Source organism: Trachypithecus francoisi, unplaced genomic scaffold, assembly GCF_009764315.1.
Source record: "Trachypithecus francoisi isolate TF-2019V2 unplaced genomic scaffold, Tfra_2.0 Lachesis_group8, whole genome shotgun sequence".
Classification (NCBI taxonomy): domain Eukaryota; kingdom Metazoa; phylum Chordata; class Mammalia; order Primates; family Cercopithecidae; genus Trachypithecus; species Trachypithecus francoisi.
Window position 1 is genome coordinate 33,921,314 of NW_022681473.1, and position 23,783 is coordinate 33,945,096.

The 23,783-nt window shown below is 38.5% G+C and overlaps 1 protein-coding gene across 1 annotated transcript in view; it reads left to right on the forward strand.

The window, feature by feature from the left end:
* LOC117080319 (doublecortin domain-containing protein 1) overlaps positions 1-23,554 on the forward strand; it is a 70,083-nt gene extending 46,529 nt beyond the window's left edge. The window contains exons 16-18 of the mRNA XM_033205293.1: positions 6,653-6,803; positions 9,288-9,455; positions 22,563-23,554. Of these exons, the coding sequence (XP_033061184.1) occupies positions 6,653-6,803; positions 9,288-9,415 (279 nt within the window). The 3' untranslated portion in view covers positions 9,416-9,455; positions 22,563-23,554. The remainder of the gene's footprint in view (positions 1-6,652; positions 6,804-9,287; positions 9,456-22,562) is intronic.
* Positions 23,555-23,783: the final 229 nt, after the last annotated feature.

Sequence of the window (23,783 nt, forward strand, 5' to 3'; positions counted from 1 at the left end):
AGTTAAATGAGGTCTTAAGGGTGGGGCATTAATCCAATAGAATTAGTGGCCTTATAAGAAGAGGAAGAGAGAGAGACCTCTTTCTCTCTGCCATGTCAGGATGCAACAAGGAGATGGCTGTCTATAAGTTAAAAAGCAAGTCTTCACCAGGAACTGAATCTGCTGGCACCTTGATCTTGGACTTTCCAGACTCCAGAACTGCAAGAAATAAATTCCCATTGTTTAAGCCACCCAGTCTGTGACAGCCTGAGAAGAAGTAGTGACTATTATTATAGAAAATTTAGAAAAATAATAAAATAAAACCATATGTATCTACTGCAATCTTTTTGAAAATAATCTCTATAAATTTTTTTATTAATAACATTTATTCTGTTTTCTAATTAGGAAACAGCATGTAGTCATTGTATTAAAATTAGAAAAAGGATAAAAGCACCAAGAAGAACATGAAAATTATATCATCCACAAATAACCAGTTATTACAATTTTAGTGTATATATTTCTAAACAATGATAATTCTTTTTGCCTTTGTGATCATAGTAGATCACATGTATATACAGTTTTACAAGCTGCTCTATTCACTTATTGTGACTTTTCCCCCTGTATAATTTAACATTCTTTTTTTTTTTGAGATGGAGTCTTGCTGTGTCACCCAGGCTGGAGTGCAGTGGCGCGATCTCGGCTCACTGCAAGCTCCACCTCCCGGGTTCACGCCATTCTTCTGCCTCAGCCTCTCGAGTAGCTGAAACTACAGGCGCCCGCCACCACGCCCGGCTAATTTTTTTGTAATTTTTAGTAGAGACGGGGTTTCACTGTGTGAGCCAGGATGGTCTCGATCTCCTGACCTCGTGATCCGCCCGCCTTGGCCTCCCAAAGTGCTGGGATTACAGGCATGAGCCACCGCGCCTGGTCAATTTAACATTCTTTAAAAAACATTATTTTGAATGGTATCATAACCTTCTATCAAATTGACGTATTATTTATTCATCCAGTTTTCTATTATTTGCCAGTTTGGTGGTTCGTCATTTTTTGCTATTATGAAGAGTGCTGCAATGAACATATTGATACATCAATCTATATTTATTTTCTGATTATTTTCCTTAAATAATTTCCTAGAGGGATTGCTAGGTCATGTTAATAAACATGCCTAAGAATTTTGATACCTATCACCAAAGTGTTTTCTAAGAATGTTTCAGGAGTTTATACTCCCATAAGTAGATATTGAGAATTCTCATCCACCTGTTGCATACATGAAGACATCAACAACACTGCAACAAAATCCAGTGATTTAAAAACATATTTACAGGTTTGACAGAAGAAAAATGTTATGCCCATATTTCAATATTTTTTTTTAATTACTTGTTGAGGTGATTTTTGTTTTATGTTATCACGTATTGGTTATCTCTGAGTTTCCTATGTCTTTTGCTATTTTTCTATTATATATATTTTTCATATTGATAAAAGCTTTTTATTAAGTAGTAAGGGTATTACATGTAACTTTATCAGATTTATTGTAAGAAATTTCCAATTTACTATTGTGTCTATGGAGTTTTTTAATGTATAGAAAGTAATACATTTTATAAGTTTGTTCATTGCTCTTAATGTTCAGATATTCCTTTATCATCCTGAGGTCATATAAAGATTCACCTGCTTTTTCATCTAATTTTTTTAAAGTTGTATTTTTCTCTTACTTTTCCTTTTTTTCCATTTTCTGGTGTAAAATTTGAGTGAAGCAATTTTCTCTGCTTTATTTGTTTGCTTAAAATTATCTCAGCTCTGTTCACTGACTAATTTTTTTCTCTCCCCTCTGAGTTGGAATACCAATGCTGTGCTAAAATCTTACATAGACTAGCTTCTGCTTTTAAGTTATATAAAGTATGTATTACTTTTTAAATTATATATATTTATATTTTAATATCTGAAAGAAGTTGCCCATTGTTGCACTTCATTGTCAGATTTTACTTGAATATTCTTGCCTGTTGATTTTTAAAGATGAAATTTGGAATTACAGTTCAACACCATAAAATCATCCTATAGGATTTTGACTGAAGTTGTATTAGACTATTAATTTCCTAAGAATGTAAACCTTCTACATTATTCAATTTCTACAACTAGGCTGTGGTATTCTTTTATTTATGTATTTTTTACATATATTAAAATATACTTAATATACGTAAAAAAGACTTATGTATAAGTTTTTTTTCCTGACCGTCAGCAAAATTTTATGGCTTTTTTTTTGTTTTTTTTACAAGGGTCTTAGATTTTTAAATAATTGTTATTTCTAGTTGATTTTGTTTTGGGGATAGATTTCCCCCCACTGTATTTTCAAAATGCCTATTTTCAGTGAACAGATAAACTATTAATGTTTTAACATTTATTTTGTATTTGGACACTTTGTTAAGTGTTTTTATTTTTGTTAATTTCTCATTTGATTCACCTAAGCTTTCTAAGAATGAAGTCATATTAAATTCACATGGTGATTTTGCTTACTCTTTTAAAATAACTATTTCTCTTAATCTGATTTTATGTTTTATTGCATTGCTTATAATCATTAAAAAAATTCTTAACAACCACAAAAGAAGAAAGCAACATCTTTTGTCTGCACGAATGATAAGAAAGAAGGTTGAGTGTATTGGCCCATGCCTGTAATCTCAACACTTTGGGAGGCTGAGGTGGGAGGACTGATTGAACCCAAGAGTTTGAGACCAGCCTCAGCAACATGGTGAAACCCTGTCTCTACAAAAACAAAAATTAGCTGGACGTGGTGGTGCATGCCTATAGTCCCAGATACTCGGGAGACTGAGGTGGAAAGGATCACCTGAGCCTAGGGAAGTCGAGGCTTCATTACAAACCCCGATCATGCCACTGCACTCCAGCCTAGGAGACAGAGTGACACTCTGTCTCAGAAAAAAAAAAAAAAAAGATGAGAAAGTATACTTTGGTTTTCTTTTCCTGCCCACCGCCTTTTTTGGTCGTTTCACATTTTTTTTTTTTTTCCTCTATGAAGACTTATTTTAAAAGTTTTAATTCATTTATTTTCTGATTACTTTTGTAGGAGGTGTATCATGTTCTGATAGTCTTAATGCTTAACATTAGTCATTTTATATTATGACTTTCCTATAGTCAAGAAATTTGATTCATTTCTTAATAATCTGAAATATTTGTGTGTGATATGTCTTCTGAGGTTTTGTTTACAGGAGGACATCACTTGTTTCTTTTAATCATAAATTGTAACTTGGCTGGATATAGAATTCTTATGTTAAAATCTTTTCCCCTAAAAACTTCATAACTTCATAGATTTTGCTTCACTTTCTTTGGTATTCAGTGTTACAGAAAACAAAGTGTAAATATAACTGAATTTTTCTCCCATGCTTGAAATCCATACTTTTTGCTCTGTAATATTTAAATTTTAGTCATACTGAGAGGTGAAGCCAGCTTGACGTCCTGGGTCAAGTGGGGACTTGGAGAACTTTTCTGTCTAGCTAAAGGATTGTAAATGCACCAATCAGTGCTCTGTGTCTAGCTAAAGGTTTGTAAACGCACCAATCAGCACTCTGTAAAAATGCACCAATCAGCACTCTGTGTCTAAAGGATTGTAAATGCACCAATCAGCACCGTGTCTAGCTAAAAGACTGTAAATGCACCAATCAGCACTCTGTAAAAACGCACCAATCAGTGCTCTGTGTCTAGCTAAAGGTTTATAAGTGCACCAATCAGCACTCTGTAAAAACGGACCAATCAGCATTCTGTAAAATGGACCAATCAGCAGGACGTGGGTGGGGCCAAACAAGGGAACAAAAACTGGTCACCCCAGCCAGCAGTGGCAACCCGCTGGGATCTCCTTCCACACTGTGGAAGCTTTGTTCTTTTGCTCTTCACAGTAAATCTTGCTGTTGGTCATTCTTTGGGGCTGCATTACCTTTATGAGCTGTAACACTCACTGTGGAGGTCTGCAGCTTCACTCCCGAAGTCAGCCAGACCACTAACCCAGCAGGAGGAACAAACAACTCCTGACGTGCCACCTTTAAGATATGTAACACTCATTGCAAAGGTCTGCAGCTTCACTCCTGAAGTCAGCAAGACCACCAGAAGGCAGAAACTCCAGACACATCTGAACATCTGAAGGAACAAACTCCAGACACACCATCTTTAAGAACTGTAACACTCATGGTGAGGGTCCACGGCTTCATTCTTGAAGTCAGCGAGACCAAGAACCCACTGGAAGGAACCAATTACGGAAACAATACTGTTCATAAACTCTGCCTTATCCTAGGTCAGCCTACTTTATCTGAAGACATGGATCTTTATTTGGAACAGGAAAGTTTTCTTCTATTTTTTGATAATTGCTTAAGGTTAATGTATTCTAGATTCTTCTCCAGTAATGCCAATAATGTATAGGTTTAATATCTAATGTCTTGACATTCTAAATGTTTAACTTTTCTCTCATACACTTTATCTCTTTTCCTTTCTCTGTATCCTGTGAGATCTTCTCCACCTAGTCTGCCCTAATACTGATTTGAATTTCTGTAATATTGAGTCTTTTTTCTTTCTTACCTTCTCTCCTCTTGTCATTCAGCTCTCTCTTCATCCTCACTTGAAACCCTATTTCTTCTCTCACTAGCAGCTATACAACTTTGGTTATTATATTTAACCTCTTTGTTCTCCATTTTTCTCATCAACAAAAGGGGGACAATAATTATTTCCACAGAACAAAATTAGATTGTTTTTGAGAACTTTTAGAAAAATACAGTCCCTAGAAATGTGTCAGTACGTTTTAGTCAATGTCACTGTTATCAGCAGCCTCAGCATCTCTCCTGTATCTCAGCAATACTCCTTTCCTTTAAGCTGTGGTTGTCTCATTTCTGTGTGTATCTGTGTGTATATTTATGGAAGTCATATTTTTTGAATTTGGGGGGAACACAACACAGATATTTTGAAAATGTACTCCTGCTGTAAATCTTTTTCAAAATTTTCACCTTGAGTACAATGTACCCTTTTTTATGTTGCACAGTATTTTCATAAGCTTTACATTGTTGCTATTGTTGATTTTTCTATTTATATTTCCTTGTACAAGCAGAGATCTTTTGATAACAGAATAGGTTAGTTCTCTTTGGTCACCCTAGACATCTGCTTGGGAGCTGTCAGAATCCTCCCTCAACACTTAAGTTGAAGAATTGGTTTGTATGCAGAGTATTTAATCAAATTGCTTCTGACTGGATGATATTTGGCAGGACTAAGGCTGCATTTAAGACTACTCTCCTGTTGGTCCTCTCTGATTATCCTGTTCTATAGAGGGGAATATATTTTTGGATAATTTCAATTATTATTAAATTCAATCCATTTGTCCCTTACTCAAAATACTGGGTGAAAAGCTGCACTTTTTGAATTTCATCGCTCCATCACTCTTCTTGTCTTGGCTCATATTACTGATGCATTTGCCAGATGCAAGGCGTCATAACATGCCCAGCCCCAACCCCTGCCATTCTGCCTTGTTGTGAGTTATAGCCTCTAAACAGATCTATAAACAGAAGTATTGATGGTCATTTGGAGGGATGATGTGAACTTGGCACCTGCATTTTGGGGGAACAGGCTTTTGGCCCTCTAATAGCTGAAAGCCATACAGGCAGGTGTGTAGAAATCTCTCACTTTCTTCCTGCTTGCTTTTATGATTTTGTCTTAAAGTTTTACTCACATTTTAATGGAATTGCCCTCAAGGGTCTGGCAGCATGTTGACTAATCTTTCTAGTACCATTGACACTATATCTCTACATGTGTTTTTATGAGTAAGTATTCAAGACAAATTGAGAAAAGTTTAATAAGGCCTCTCTAGGAAGCTTTAAAATGTATCAGTTGAAAACAAAAGACTTTTTAATCATAATATAATAGAGCCAGTGAAATCTTAGACCAAAATTTTCATTTTATCATTGAGGAGACTCTTTTGAAGCAAAGTTACCTGTCTGAAGTAACAAAGAGGCCAGAGCCTGGATCTCCTCACCTTTTGTTATTCTAGTTCCTTGGTCATTAAAAAAATTGTTTTGGCCGGGCGCGGTGGCTCAAGCCTGTAATCCCAGCACTTTGGGAGGCCGAGACGGGCGGATCACGAGGTCAGCAGATCGGGACCATCCTGGCTAACACGGTGAAGCCCCGTCTCTACTAAAAAATACAAAAAACTAGCCGGGCGAGGTGGCGGGCGCCTGTAGTCCCAGCTACTCGTGAGGCTGAGGCAGGAGAATGGCGTAAACCCGGGAGGCGGAGCTTGCAGTGAGCTGAGATCCGGCCACTGCACACCACCCCGGGCGACAGAGCAAGACTCCATCTCAAAAAAAAAAAAAATTGTTTTAGCTATTTTGAGAAGTCTAGATTTTCAATCCAGTTTTTATCATATTTAGGAATTTCTTAAAGAGAAGTTTTCTTCCCTGAAAAAATATGGAACTACAAGGTAAGCTTCACTGGAGAGTCCTGAAGCTCCTCATTGTTTAAGCACTTTAGGGAACATTTGTATACCCTTCTTCCCATCCCTTCTACATGTATTTTTAACTATCAGTGGGCAAATAATCAAACTGGGACAACAGTTCTCTTAGAAGAGTTGGTTCTTTGATACATGATCATATTGTGTCATTCCATATTCAAATGTGGCTGTTCCTCTGTGTCTCAGCTGCTGCAAGACTGCTCCTCTCGTCTCAAAATGACCCACCCAGCTAGAGCACTGTACACCCCCGATGGAGAGCCAATTCAGTCCTGGGATGACATAGAGCGAGATATGGTCATCTGTGTGTCTATGGGACATGGTTTCAAAACCCCAAAAGGTATGTGTGATACTTTCTTTTCCATCAAGTTTTTGAAGAATTAAAGCATTCAGTCTTCTCTTCAAAGAGCTTATATCCCATCACAATGATTTTTAATAATTATCCTCCCCCAAGCATTTCTACTCCATGTTATGGAAGTTAAATTTATATATTTATGTGCTGGAACCTCGTGTTAACACTATTTGCTCTGGAGAATTCAATCGTATTTCAGTTAATCTTGAACCTTATCCAGGGGGCTTATTTGCAGAAATACCGAGAGCCTCATTTGAAGGTATTCCCCTAGTATGAACCCTTAGGAAAGTGAAGCTTCACTGATTTCCTATTTTTCAAATTATTTAAAACGTAATGTTTTATTAATAGTAATTAAATGGTTTGTAGTTTCTTTAGTAATAAGTAAATATTTTCTAGAGTTATTATCTTGTCTATTCCTTGGTAATTTTCTTTGATAAATGACAGAAATTGAAAAGGACATATATTTGTTATTGAATGAACTCTAGTTCTTTATCCTAAATACCCTGATGAATTTAAAGCCTGTTTTTGTAGGTGGGTATATATTAGCAAAGATATAATTTTTGGGAGATTCCAAAGAACATTGTTATCACTCTAAAGGAAACTAAAAGATTAGGTAATGAATTGCCTGGCATTCCTATATTAGTAATAGTAGATATTTTCTTTTAAGAAGTCACCATAAAATTATTATTACTATGTTATATGTAATGTAGGCAAACCAAAAACTTCAAAACAGTTGCGATTGTATCTTTACATTTTGTCCAGAAGGGACAAAAGGATAGAAATAGAGACCAAAAGGTAGGGAGACAGGATTTATTAGGATGCCTAGCACTGTTCTGAGGGAAGCCACAAATATTCCCCCTGCACCATCCTACATTATGGATGAGGCGCCAGTCCTTTTATTCTTTGTTTTCTGCTGTTCCCATCACCCATCACTACTCATCACCCTGGCTCTTGGTGACCCTCACTACATGGGTACTTAGAAGAACACACCAATGATGAGGTTCTTATTACCAGTAAGTATTAGTTAATAGCTTTCTGTATCCCCAAAGTATGTAGGTTATAAAATAAACATAAGCTAGGTTCCTCTTCTGAGAGTTTTCAATCTAATTAAGAATATGAACACACATGAAATAATTAGAGTACAATCGAAGAGTGAGCAAAATTGTTTAGTAGGAGGTACCTTCCCAGTTCCTTCATTATCTGGGCTTAGTCTTTCATATTCCTGGGATGGGCTTCTGTTGCCTGTACCACACCTTCCTTGCAGTATTGTGTTCATTGAGCCTGTGTGATAAATAAAGCTAAATATGCTTCAGGCAAGCTAGCCAAAAGGGTATCCAATGACAGACAGAGATGTCAGCTGCCTTCCCAGAAACAAGCTTGTCAACAATACAAACTGTGACTGGAAGAGAAAAAAAAATGGAAATGCAGATATTACTCTTTCTATCGTTTGCCTCCATGTTAGCTCTGTGTATCTTTGATAAAGCTATGGAGATGAATGTTCACTTTTGCATCTTCAATTCTATAAATATATAGATTACCATCATATGAAAGTTTATTCCTTTCCTATGACAATAGGTTCCCTATGTTACCTTCACGGTGAAAGGATTAGTGGTTTCCTCCTATTGTCTCAGTTCTTTCCAATGAGCTATATGTGTTCTAGGAAATTACAGGAAGTCTCTGATTGCAGAAAGTCTGATTTAGTCGTTCTTTAGAAACTTATTTTACTCTTGCCATTTTATTTTTTTCCTGAAATAATTAAGTTAGTAATAATCATTTATTAGAAATCTAAATATTCAGAATGCTTTAAAAAAGAAAAGATAGAAATGCAACTATATGCCTATATCCATTAAGGGACATTTAATTAATTAATCATTCTACTCATGATTTTTCTGTGACCTACTGGCTTAAGTATGTAGGAAGAAAATAAAGCAGTCTGGGAGTTTCAAAACCACTCTATAATAACTTACTTTATGCATTATAATACCAAAGAACATTTAGTATGTGAAAGTTAGTCATCAAAGAATCACATTGGGTTTTTAAAAGAATCAATTGGATTTTGCAAAACAAACCAGAAGCTATTAGAATGGCTTCTTTCAAAACAAACCCCTGACGAAATTAAAAGAGTGTTTTATGCCATTTGCCATAAAATCTGAACACTGTTCTCACTGCTGCTTTCTATCTTTTCAGTGGGTCCAATTTTTAGACCAGCCCTAGGTTAACTTCCAATTCAGGCTTTGTAATAAACCTGGAAAGAAGTCCTCTCTAGCAACTTCCACTCTCTAGCAATCCAAAGACTATTAACACATATCTGATGTGATAAGAAGTCGAAGTTGTAATGAGAGAGCCCAGGGTGGGAGCCAAGGATTTGTGAGGGGTCTTCAAGTTTTTCATCATCATGGACTTTTAATTCTTTTCTATAACATTGACTTGTCTCTCAACTTCTTCTTCTTCTTCTTCTTTTTTTTTTAACAGAGTTAAAACAACTGATGGAGATCAGAGCAAATTATGTCAGAATCCGAAGGCAGCAGGGCCCTCAAGCCACAGACATTGTGGTGTCACCATCCACAAAGCTGCTGTCTCTGGCACATCTCCACAGTTAACTCCTATCAGAACCATTGGATTTTCTGCTATATTTTGCTGGTATAGCTATGTGCACATAGTCATGTTTGTTATGACATTATGATTATTTATCTCTTTTATTTTCATGCAGTTTCCCCCTTTCTTTTCTGAGACAGGTTCTTGCTCTGTCGCCCAGGCTGGAGTGTAGTGGCACGATCACAGCTTACCGCACCCTTGACCTCCCGGGGCTCATGTGATCCTCCCATCTCAGCCTCCCAAGAAAATGGGACTACAGTCACGCACCACTATGCCCAGCTAATATTTATATTTTTTGTAGAGATGGGCTTTTGCCTTGTTGCCCAGGCTGGTCTTGAACTCCTTAGCTCAAGCAATCCTCCCACCTCGATATCACAAAGTGCTGGGATTGTAGGCATAAGCCACTGCACCCAGCCCTATGCAATCTTTTATAAAGGTTATTACCCTCCGCATTTTACATAAAGTGACATTTGATGCCTCAAATTTGTTCCTGGAAAGACAACAAAACTAGACAAAATAATGCCAGCAAAATAACTATCATCGGTGTATTTTCTTCCAAGAAAAAAAGGAAAGTACTAGTCATTAGTGAAATATAATTTCATAGGATCAAATAGCTTATGTAAAATGCTTTTTATGTATAATCAAACATTCCATACATCAAATAGAAAATATGTTCCATATATGGAATGTTTGATAATACAAAAAGACTCTGACCACTAAACACTAAATTTGACCCTAGCTGATACTTTCTGGCTCGGCCACTATATTTTCCAAACCTCCGTATTAAAATCCTTAGTATACTGAATACAAATCAAACGGCAGGTGGCCACCAAATGCCACACAAATCAATCCTTTCTTCTCCAATTTCTCATCAGTTTCACCTGTAGTAACAGTGCAGGACCTTTTATGAGGTACAGTTAGATTCTGTTCATGAGAGTAAAGTTTGGCAATTCCCAATACATGCCCAGTGATCAAAAGTCATAGACTTGGTCCTCAATACAAAAACTTAGGGAAAGGATATATACACTATTTAAAATAAAAATTATGGAAGGTTTATTTTTAAAAAAGAAATCAGGGGAGATCCCTAGCAGTCTTAGGTATTAATCCTACAGGAAGGGAAGAATTTACAAGAAGAAAGAACCATTAAAAAAAAAAATGGCAGTGAGAAATCAGAGTTTAGTTTCTGCGTTTGGTGAAAAATTTCCAGAGAAATGCTCTTCTTCCCTGTCTTCCTCTGAAAACCACTCACAACTCTATATGAATATAAATTGCACTCTGGCTAGGTGTGTACAGAATGGCTCAGCTGGGCTCACTTCTCAATCCTCCACTTTAATGTGATGCAGGAAGGCAGTATATCATTTCTACTGAAGGGGGCTCTTGGAAATCACTGCAAAACGCCTAGTATTTACTTCCAGTCTGCAAATCAGTAGGGCTGCATGAATAAATTCCTGCTGCCTCTGACACCACTAAAAGCAAAGCACATTGAGGTGAAATTTCACGTTACATCAACAGCAATTTGCTCTTTTACAGACATTTTCTCTATATGTTGTGCGATGTTAGAGATGTGACGGTATTCCAATGAAGCTGCGTGCCATATAGGAGAAAAAGACTGCATGTGACTTCTGTTTTGCCTTTTCTTTCTTTCTTTCTTTCTTTTTTTAAAGCAAGAAAGTCAAAACAAGAAGGGTTAAAAAACTTACTCCCCATTGGAAAGGGAGCCAAGAGGACTCTTGCCAGTTGGGCCTCTCCCTAGAATGACTCAATCTCAATGCCTCTATCGACAATTTTTTTTTTCATTCCTTGAAAACGAAGACATCTCTCTAGGTGCAAAAGTACCTATCACTTTCCTGCCAGGGAAAAGTTGATTTGCTATGAAAATGGCATAATTTCACCCTGGATCAAATGTGCAAATTCTCGTGAAGTCGTCACTGTTGCATGTGAATATGCCTGAAGCGAAAATTGGTAATATCACACAACGCTGTATCAAGCACCAGGAGACATAAGGCAAAAGTCTTAACTGAGCTTTTCTATTAGTAGTAAATGGGATTTTAGATGTAATGTAACAGTCATCAACACATCACATTTTACCAGCAAGGCAGCAACACTTACTTTGTAGACGACAGCTAGCCCTGGGTATCTTGGTAGTTCATAGCCACTTTTAGCTTAGACTAAAAACAGCCCTGCTCTTTCCTTACTCTTGACCTTCCTCTTTGGTTGGCTGAAAGGTGGACTGTGGAGCAGTTTCTCTACCTTCAGCAAGGACTGTAGGATAAGACCATTGCAATTCTGTTCAGCCATTCTAGGCTTTTAATAAATGCAGTAATTTCCTTTGGGAACATGTTTATCAAATTTGAATCAGCCTCATATATATAAGTCAGATTTCAGTATTTTTCTATCAACTGAAAACGATTTATTATTAAATACTAAAGCAACCATCCCTAAGTCCATGGCCTTCTCCAAAAATTTATTTCCTGCTGGTTCACAAACACCCTTAAGGTGATCCAGATGTTAATCAACAGTGTAGAAGCATTTGGGATTTTCCTCAGGAGAACTGAATTTTTCTGCCCACCTCTCTAGCTTTTGTGGCCTGATTAACTGTTAGGGTAAAGTTGCATGTTTCTAAGCAAGTAAACTAAAAGCAATATGCCTGAAAGTCTGGCAGTCTTTCTGAGAATAACTAACAGTATTTATAAATAAGAAGCATTTTATCTGGATGCTTATGTCAGCTTTGTAAAACAGGATATATTAGTAATGATTCAAAATGCAAAGGTAGCTTTGAAGGGCAATAACCCTAAATCTCTGTTTTTTTCCTTGATTGTTTATCATAACTAAATATTGTTTTTCTAATTAAAAAAACAAAGCAACAATCAAATGACAGCAGAAGGATAAATATAAATGTATTCTCTTTTGTCAGAGACTCACTTAGAAATTGTGGCTCATGGCTGTTGCAGCATTTGTGAGCTAACCTTCAATAATAGCCCAGGTGTGCTGAGTGCCATTGAGAGATTTGTGATTCACCATGGCAGCATTTTTTTTTTTTTTTTGCATCATTTGGAAGCGAATGATCAAAACACACAAATCTGCATTATTCCAGTACATCACAAAATCAGATGCAAATGCCCCAGTTATGGGAAATTTAGACTCTGGTGATTCTCAGTTGTTTCTACTGAACCACTGGTTCTGGTTCCCTCCTGGCTTTGAATATATCTCAACCCCTTGTCCCCTCCATGAGGCCAAGTAAGTAGAAAGAAAGAGTAACAGGTTTGTTCTCAACACAATAAATTAGAATTCTGCATAAATGGTATGGTTTGGGGCTGAGTGGCCATAAGCAACTATAAAGCAAGATCAACAAAGACCACTCAGGAGAAAGCTGATGAAAGTAAATGGACTGTGCAACGGTAGGTATTCAGTGGGTGCCTGCTGCCAGCTATAGCATTTTCTAATTCGACGAGTCTGGATTATGAAACTACTATCCATAGGCTGTCACCCTGTACCAAATGTATAAACAGAAATATATGACAGAGGAAATGTATATGCCCATGATGCAACTGGGTTGGAGAGAGGAAGAAAGGTGATGAGAAATTCTGTATCTATGGCAAGTAAAATGGTGATTCTGAATAGGATGTGCTATTGCTCACTGTCTGTGGTATCCCTCTGTGGGCTTGCAGGCAGATACAAGCTTCAGTCGAGCTGTTGGACCTATCAGGTCCTAGCTTGTCAGTCCTAGAGCAGTAATTTCAACATTGGAAACTGATATTAGCGTTTTAGCTCAGGTGCACATACTCAGGAATGTCAGCTCTGTCAGACCAACTGAGGCAGTTGGGTGGTCATCTCTGGTGCCACCACTGGAAGCTGTGTTTTAAAGGAAATTTCCTGAAGGGCACTGTCCTTTACTCAGCGACTATGCTGGAGAGGGGTGGACGAGAGGAGGGAACTTCCCAGGGCTCCTAGGTTAGTGCCTCTAAAAATCTAAAATCTGATTATATTGGTCTCCTTTCCATTACTTTTTCTCCCTCTTCCCTCCTCCCTCTTGGCCTCTTGGCCTTTTCCTGCCTCTTGGCCTTTTCCCGTCTTCCTGGCCTTTCTCCTCTAAGAGTCTTTAAATCCCATCTTTCATTTAAAAAGTAAAAACTGTTTCCTGGAACGATTTGTGTATTGGCAAGAGATACTTCCTTAATATGATTCTCAAATTTGAGTGTGCACCAGAAACACCTGGTGTGCTAGATAAAATACAGATTTCCAGGCTTGGTCCCAGCACTGGTTATAATCTGTATGCCTGAGGTGGTATAAGGAATCTGCATTTTAACAAGCACCTGGGAAGAAGCGCCGTCATGACCACGGTGTAAAAAACTTTGCCAAGAGTTTCGGGCCTGCCAGGGACAGCGCTGTTTATTATAAGCAGGGTATGGCCCAAGTGATAAGTACCAGTTTTAAGAACGAAGTCTGCATTCAGGGGCTATGAAGACAGTGAAACATTTACTTTGTATGTGAGTGTTTGAGTCTAAATAGCCTCATGTTTTCTCATCACAGTTCCCTTAAGAAATGATGGAAATGTTCTTGAGTCAGAAATAACCACCCAGAGATTTTAACTAGGACCCAGACATTGGAAGGCTAAACAAGTGAGTTTCAGGTGCTGAAGCTTCCCATGTTCATTAAGCTGCCTTCGATGCTGATAAAATCTTGCTATTTTAAAGGTCACAGAAAGAATATCAGTGCTGTAGTACATATATCATGGAGCAGAGTACTTTTGAGGGTGGGGAAAATAACCAGCTTCCTGGAGTTTTCTTATACACTTTTATATGTACAAGGGAGAGCTTTGGAACAAGGACAGGATTTCTATTTTCCATCATTGCTTTTTCTCCTGTGAAGGAGTTACTTGAACCTCTCTTTTCTGTTTGCCCTAAGTCTAGTCAACATGGAAGTCTGAGCACCTGCATCCCTGGCAGGCTCACCCAAGAGTGTGAAAATCCACAGGATATTATTTCAGTTCAGTAACAAATTATCTTAGAAAAATGAATTTTCAAGGTAGTTCTCTTGCCACATCAATGAAATCCATATAGCTTGAGAGACAGACACTTTACTTAGAAGACAGACACTTTCCTTGGAAAACAGAGAATACAAAGAAAATTAGTTTTTCTAACACCTAATTCATGTATATACCAATTTGTTTCCCTCTCTCTCTCTCTCTGTCTCTCTCTTTTCTCTCTCTCTGCACACACGCCCACATTTTTATATATTTGTACATTTTTATATACAAATATAAAAGTTTAAATTTTTCCTTGCCTCTTGTTTAGTGTAGTCATTTTGATAGGATAAGTCCCACTGTGGATTTTGATTTTTATTACTCTCTCTTCTACTACTCCACTCTCTAAGCCAGCCAGGCTAACAGCTTTCCCAGTGTTAAAACTGTGTGTGTATATATATGCAGGAGAGAGAGAGAGAGAGAGATCAGCTGGTATATACATGGTATATGCATGAATATATATATATATATAAATATATGTGTATATATATATTCAGGCACTCACTGTTCTAGGTGCTGGTTATGCAAAGGTAAATGTGACAGATATGATCCCTGTCCCTGCGGGGCTCATGCTGTGTGTTGGGGAGGAGAGGCATTTAGAAGTTAAATACCCACATAAAATAATTATGTGTAATAAATAGTTACACACTGTGTTAAGTCTTATGAAAGAAACCAAGCTCAGTTAGAGAATAACTGGAGGGGAGGTAGGGGTGACATACTTAATGAATGGCATGTTTAAAGCCTTATATGAGGAAGTGACAGTTAGGCTAAAAGACAAGAATGAATCAGCCATTCCAAATGAAAAGAAGCAGAGTGAGGGTTGTGGTAAGGAACAGGCAGAGGTGAGAATCAGGAAAGAGCGTGGCATGATCAAGCTACCAAAGGAAGGTCTAAAGTAGCCACTGTCTAACAGAAAGATCACAGGAGCCACATGGGTAATCTGAAATTTTCTAGTAGCCACATTTTTAGAAAAGTTAAATGTGTGAAATACATTTTCATACTATATTTTATTCAATTCAATATATCCAAAGTATTAGCATTTCAACATATCATCAATGTAAAATTATTGAGGCATATTTCTTTGTTTGTTATTGTTCTAAGGTCTCCATATCCTGTGTGTATTTTATACTTACAGCACATCTCCATTCAGACTGGCTGTATTTCAAGTACTTCATGGCTACTTTTCTTAAAAGAACTAATTCTCACACACACACACACACACACACACACACAAACAACACTAAGACTGTTCTAGTTGCTGGGCATGCAAAGGTGAATGTAATAGTTGTGACTGCTTGGATAGGCCTAGAATGTTGGAGTAACAGGCACAAGATGAGCTTGAAGGGGCATGCATGGGCTTGATTGTGAGGGCTTTGTAGGTAGTGCTAAGGAGTTGGGAGATTATATATATATAAAAGTGCACTTTATATATATAACTTGAACAAGCTTAATGTAATACGCAATGTCTAGTCCAACATTCACATTAGTTCTCTTTGCTGGCTTCCCACTGCAATCTATATATATATGTGTGTGTGTGTGTGTGTGTGTGTGTATATGTGTGTGTATATGTGTGTGTGTATATATATATGTATGTGTGTGTCTAAGTGTACTTAATATACTAAGTGTACTCAATACACTAAGTGTACTCATGTTTTATCACCATAATTCCCTTAAGAAATGATGGAAATATTATTGAGTCAGAACTAACCACCCAGAGAGTATAACTAGGATCCAGATATTGGAAGGCGAAACGAGTGGGTTTGAGGTGCTGAAGCTCCCCATGTTAATTAAACTGCCTTCAGTGCTGATAAAATCTTGCTATTTTAAAGGTCACAGAAAGAATATCAGTGCTTGATATATATATATCAAGCTGGAATAATATAAGTGCTATATAAAAAGATAGAGAGAGAGAGGGAGATAGGTAGATAGTGCAGTGGGAAGCCAGTAAAGAGAACAAATGTGAATATTGGACTAGACACTGTGTATTAAGTTAGGTTTGTTCAAGTTACAGACACTCACTCAGTTTACCACTGGTGATGGAGGTTTGTTGGGAGGATTAACAAGGAAGTGAGGAAGCACAGGAAGCCCAGCAGACAGGCTTCACGGTGGCCTCTGTTCAAGACGCATGCCTATCTGGGTCCCAGTGGCCACCCCAGTAGTCTGCCATTCCTGCTCTTGACTTCCCTGTTTCTCTGTGCTTCTTGGTCCTCAGATGAACTTTCTACTTCTCCGAGGGCTCTTCTGTTGTACACTAAGATATGGCACCTGCCTACTCATGGCTTCTGTTGCTTCGTGGCTTCTGTTTATATTTTTTCCTGCCTTCTCTTCATATTTATTTTGGCTTAAGCGTCACTGTACCATCTGAACTACTTTCTTTGTGTCTTCTAACAGAAGATGGAATGGATGGCTTTTACTCATTCCTTTAGATTAGGATGTCAGGGACACATGACGCAAAGCACAGTTTCCCCACATAAGGAACAGTGTGGACTGATCTCTCCTTAGGAAGCTGTGAACATAGCATTGTTAGCATAGACATGTATTTCTGCCATTGTTATGGTTCTTTTCTCCCTTCACCACTGAGGAAGAAATTAGCGATAGGATCAGCTAGGCTGTCACTATTCCTAATCAGTCAGTGAGAGGCCTGCCCTTGGGTATGCACTTAAAACTGACTTTGGTGGGGTGACCTTGATGTTATTTTCTAAGCAGCTGACACAAAATTGAGGTTAGAATCTGTGACTTTGATGACAGTATCAGGATTAATACCATTTGAGATCTTAAGTAACACTTCCGAACATAATCAAGTCTGTCTAAAGAAGTGGATGTTGCAGAGATTGGTAAAATTCAAGACACTCTCTGATTGGCATTCAGGAAATTTTTTCAAATCAATCCCAGTGTCAAACCCTTTTTATCAGACCTTTCCTTGCCTCTCATTTAACGTAGTCATTTTGATAGGATAAATCCCATTGTGAATTTTTATCCTATTTTATTACTCTCTCTCCTCCTACCCCACTCTCAAAGGCCAGACTTGCTAACAGCTTTCCTAATGTTAAAACATGAGTTCTGTTCACTGAGTGTGACAGTGGTCTGCTGTGTTTTGAGTTGTAAATCCTTGTTATTCTCTAGGACACCCATGGAGCAGTGTTATCCATTAGATAACACCTAGCTCCCATGGGAAGGTTGATATGGGCCATATCTCTACATTTAACCAAAGCTATGTCTTCAAGAGACTTCTCAGGGAGTTTTCACCAGCAATAGGGGCACTGCAGCAGCAGCACATACCAGGGTCAATAGGACTCTACCTCGCTCAGGAAATGACTTGACGGCAGAGGTTGATTTTCATTTGCACAAGCATACAACTGTTAATATGAGTAAAATGGGATTCATTTATAGGATTTTTGTAAATACTTCAAAGTTGTTTACTTACCCTATCTGACTTCAGACCACTGCCACCACTCACTGAGATAATTTTCCAACTAGTCATTGCACACCACCCCCCAGGGCCTTGCTTCTATCGAATTCTTTGTCAAAGTTGTAGCCAGAATGATCTTTCTAGAATAAGAATCATATCATGTCACTTCCTCACTTAAAGAGCTTAAGTGGCCCCTGTTGCCATCAAAATGAAGTTCAAACTCCTTCCCATGTGCCCAAAGGCCTTTGGAATCTGGAGCTCCCCTGGCTCTGCAGTCTGGGTTCTCAGCCCTTTGCTCACAGAGTTCTCCACTCCACCCATTCTAAACTTTCCCCCATTCCCCAAGATTGTATATTCTCTCTTACTTCCATGATTTTGAACATTTTCTTCCTGCAGCTTTCGCATGTCATTTAATATGACTGTGTGGGGAACTTTCTTCCATGTGCTCCCCCTGTACCTGTTGCTCACACCTGTAGGACTTACCACTTTGAACATGACCTTTCTTTCACTGGTCTGCAAACTCCTTGAAAGCAGAATGTTCAGAATTGTGTCCCCAGTACCTGAATAGCCCTTACTACATAGCAGGTATTCATGAATATTTGTTGGATGAATATGAGATTTAGGGTCACTTGTTGGTTTAAAAAGTTTTATTTTTGTTCCTTTTTAGCCATGCATTGAAATATCTGCTTTTCAAATATAAGTACTACACTGAATGAGAGTTTAGATTTTTGTAGAACTTTCTTCTCACATGCATTATGTCAATCCATAGAACATCACACTGCTTTCTTATAAAACAAATCTACATTTGTTGATAAGACAGTATAGACTGACTAAATTCCCTTCACCAAAAGGCAAACCAAAGCAATGTTGACTAGGAATCCTACTTTGCCAACCGTACTTTCAAAACACTCCAACAGCCTGTTAGAGTGGAAAACACTTTTCTTCCATCAGAGCCCAGACAGACCCTCGGTTGCAGGCAGACTGGCTTAGAAGGGAAAACTTGTCACCCCCTTTCACAAGCGTGATGATTTGTAGCTGAGAAGGGAGAGGCTGCTCTCTGAACCACATGCTCCCTGGTGCAGGCAGGCTAAGGAAAGATGAATGGCATTATAAGACAGACATCTGAATGTTTCGTATTAAATTAGTCCCACAGAGCACCCAGAATTCTCATTCCATAAATCACAAAGTAAAGTAAACTCGCTCCCAGGTTAGATTGCTGTGACTTTGGCCTAGGGTGTCATAGATAATCTGAGAACAGTTAAACATTTGTCTGAAATAGTAATAATTTTGAGCATATTTACTCAGTGGCATAGAGGTGACCCAGACTGATCTCTGCTGCCAGAAACAGCATGTAAATGGGAGTCAGCCAATTTAGAAGATTTCCAAACAAGAGTCACTGCTTCTCATATCCTCTGTCTACTCTGAAACTGCCATGAGCTCTTTTAGGAGCTCCTGGGTGCTACAGGCCCAGATGAGCAAACTTTACCCTCTCTAAAGAGGAGGTATGGGCTGGGCCTGGCGGCTCATGCTGTAATCCTAGCACTTTGGGAGGCCAAGGTGGGCAAATCACCTGAGGTCAGGAGTTTAAGACCAGCCTGGCCAACATGGTGAAACCCCATATCTACTAAAAATACAAAAATTAGCTGGGTGTGGTGGTGGGCACTTGTAATCCCAGCTACTCGGGAGGCTGAGGCAGGAGAATCGCTGGAACCCGGGAGGCGGAGGCTGCAGTGAGCCGAGATCACACCACTGCACTTCAGCCTGGGCAACAGAATGAGACTCCATATCCAAAAAAAAAAAAAAGCAAGTATGAGAGAGCACTGATGTACCCCTCCCCCTCTACTACATTGCAGTTATAGCACCATTTTGAAATCCACCTTCACCTTGTCTTGGTATAAGAATCAGAGTTAGGAAGCATCTTGATTCCACTAAAGCCACATTTCTTTTCAATGACAAAGGCTTATTCTGAGACTATTTTACGTATCTTTGGATCTACTCTGGTTCTTCCATTCTTGAGCTGACATTGCGGGTATTCAGGACACTAATTAGAATGGAAGGAACATTGGACTGGGATTCATGAGATCATCCAACTTGATGCTGACTGTCCGAGGGACCATATAAGCTGCTACATCCTCTTCTAGAAAATGAAAAGAGCAGATTCCTCTCAAGTTGCATCCAGTTTTAAAAGTCTGATTCTAATTCAGTGATAAGATATGATTAGGAAGATATGATTTTATTTTTTTCTCTCTCTCTCTTCCAGCTGATTCCTGGAAGTTCGTCTGCTTAGTAGGTCCTTTCTACAGGTGCTCACCAGGATCTGCATACGGGGTCACCTTCACCTTCAGAAGCACAATTTAAATCTCACCAGAGCAACAGAGGGAGGTCATAGCATGACTTTGTGGTAGCCAAGGCCTGGAGGTGGCTCCTTCCAGGGAAAGATTCCTGGACTTGGAGACAAAGCCCTGGCTTGAGTCTTACCTTCCTGCAGTCTTGGGAAAGTTGCTTGTTATAAGACTCAAATGAGATCATCAACACAGAAAGAGAAGCACACTAACATTTTTAGAGTGTCTACCTGTACCAGGCACCATATTGGACTTTTACATAAATGTTGTCTGTCTCATTCAGTATTCACAACCACCCTGTGAAGGAGATATTTCTTCTACTACTTTTACATTTTACAGATGGGAAAGCTGGGCTTTGAAGAAGTGAAATATCTTTGCCAAAGGCACCAGCCAATAAGTGGCAGAATTGGGATTTATACCCAAATCTGCCTAACCCCAAAGCCTGCGTTTTCCATTTAGGTTCCCTAGAAACCCCTTGTAAGTTTTCAGTGCAATAGAAATGTTAGATGTGGTCTTGGTAATTCTGAAAATGAGTTCATTAGATGCCTTGAAGTGATCATTTTTATGGTTTAGTTGCTGCTTATTTGGATGACTTTCCTGATGACAAATGAGTTAGGCAAGGTAAGCTACATTTGGATGCCCAACCCAAGGTGTGAGAACAGAAGTCTATTTCTCACAGTTCTGAAGGCTGGGAAGCCCAAGATCACAATCAAGGCACTGGTGTCTGGTGAGGGTCTTCTTACTGCTTCCCCACAGGGCAGAAGGTAGAAGGAAAAGAGAAAGCAAACCCATTCTCACATGCCCTTTTTATAGCAGCATTAATCCATTTATGAGGGTAAATCCCTCATGACCCAAATACCTCTCAAAATGCCCCACTTCCCAACATTGTTGCATTGGGGAGTCAGTTTACAGAACATGAATTTTGGAAGTCATAGCAGACCACAGTAGATGCCATAATTAAGTACCACAATACGGGTAGCTTAAACAACAGAAGTGTATTGTCTCCCAGTTCTGGAGGCTAGAAGTCCAAGATCAAGGTGTTGGCAGTACTGATTCCTTCTGAGGGCTATGAGGAAGAATCTGTGCCATACCTCTCCTTGGATTCTGATGGTTTGCTGGTGCTGTGGACTGAGTATTTGTGTCCCTCCAAAATTCTTATGTTGAAACCCAATCCTCAATGTGATAGTAGTAAGAGCTGGGACTCTTAGGGGCTAATTAAGTCATGAGGACAGTAGCCTCATGAATGGAATTAGTGCCCTTATGAAATAAGCCCAAGAGAGCTGCCATGACTCTTCCACTGTGTGAGGACACAGCAATAAGCCACCATTGGAACCAGGCACCATATGAACCAGGAAGCAAGCCCTCACTAGACACCAAATCTGCCGACACCTCGATCATGGACTTCCCAGCCTCCAGAACTGTGAGAAATAAATTTGTCTTATTTCTAAGCTACCTAGTCTAAGCTATTTCATGAAAGAAACCTGAACAAACTAAGAAAAGCTGGCAATCTTTTAGCATTTCTTGGGTTGTAGAAGCATCACCTCGATCCTTGCCTTCATATTTATGTGACATTCTTCCTGTGTCCTTGGGTTCAGATGTTTCCCATTGTTGAAAGGACATCAGTCATATTGGATTAGCGACCCACCCTACTCTAGTGTGACTTCATCTTACCTAATTACATCTGCAATGATCTTATTTCCAAATCAGATCACATCCTGAGGTGCTGGGGGTTAGAATTTTGACATGTGAATTTTGGAGGAATGCAGTTCAACCTGTAATAATCAGTAACAAAAATCCCCAAACCTCACCCACATAAGCCTTTGTCATAGCACAAGTGCCCTACCATTAAAGATTGCAACATTCTTTCTTGATGGCATGCCTCTCTCTTTTATGTCTTTCTTGTTCCTTACTAACACTGATGTCTGATATTAATGGAAAAACCATTAAAAAAAAACTATTATCCTATGAGGTAAAGTGAATGCACTCAACTGTAAAAGGAAGACTTATCGATCAATTTTAGTTAAACCTTGCTTGTCTGACACTTTGCTGCTAAGGAATGTGTTTTTATTGCCTGGCCAGATAGTTCAGATTTCCGGTCAGTCTTAGTAAAGACCCCTTTTATAACATTGATAAAATTTTATCACAGAGCTATGAAAACAAAATTAGATTTCATAACTCACATCAGGCTTTGAGGGGATGCCTCTATAAATTTTACAAACCCTATCAAGCTTTAATGCACCTATTCTGATAATTTTTTTCAATAGCAAATTCTACTGAACTTCATATATGCTATGTGTGTATATAAATGTGTGTATGTGTGTGTGTGTTCATATATATATACATATATATAGTTTTTTTCCTCTCTCTCTACCTTACAGGAAAGAAAACATTCTTCATCTACTTATAAACAGAAGACTGTGACAAGAAGGCCAATTATTTACATCGCCAAAGACTCTAAATTTGGCAAATCTTCTAAATAACAATCCTGCATAGTTTATGAAAGAAAAAAAAATGAGTCGTAAAATTTGTCCTTCAAAATAACTCAGTTTTTTCAATGGGCCTATTTTGAAGAATGAACATTGACAAATCAGACAATAGACCCATAAATTCATCATATGACATACCATAATCGAGAGCATTGTTCACCATAGACATTTTTGTATGCTAATGAAATCTGTATACATTCTCTAGATTTTTCCAGTTTATAGTGTGGCTTATTGGGAAAAAAACCGCATATATATTGAATGCATGTTTTGTCTCCCCAACTAAATGATAAGTGCCTAGAGGGCAGGAAGACCCTTGGTTTTATTTACTTGGGACAGAGCTCTACCCACAAGGGCTCACTGATAAAACTCATCAGTCCCACCCACAGCAACATGATGGGGATATGAGGTTCGGTTCTTCTACTCTTGGCCTGAGCCACAAACCAAAATTACAATAGTACAATGGGAATAGAAGATCTGCTTTATAAAATTTCCTTTCAGTCAGCTGCTCAGAAACTACAATCCTCGGAGTCAAATTAAGTGGAGTTATACTTGGATAGTCCTCTCTGCTTTTCAGAGGCAAGAAACACTTCTCAAAATTGTGCAAATGAAAGAAATGCCATAGTATAAACTAGACATCTTATATCCTTAAAATAAATCTTAGATGATTATACATTTTGGTTTCAAAACCCACGTTTGAAGAAACGCCCAAAAATTATGTGAAATTACTTATAAATGAATTGACAACATTTGAGACTTCGACAGACAATCATGAAGCAGTTCTCAAGCGAATTTGGTTTATATACTCCTTTAAGAATCTTTTGGAAAACCATAATCTCACAAAATATACATATGCAATTTTTTTTTTTTTTTCTTTTGAGATGGAGTCTCACTCTGTTGCACAGGCTGGAATGCAGTGGCACGATTCGGCTCACTGCAACCTCCGCCTCCTGGGTTCAAGCAATTCTCCTGTCTCAGCCTCCTGAGTAGCTGGGACTAAAGGCGCCTGCCACCACGCCCAGCTAATTTTTGTATTTTTAGTAGAGATGGGGTTTCACCTTATTGGTCAGGCTGGTCTTGAACTCCTGACCTCAGGTGATCCACCTGCCTCTGCCT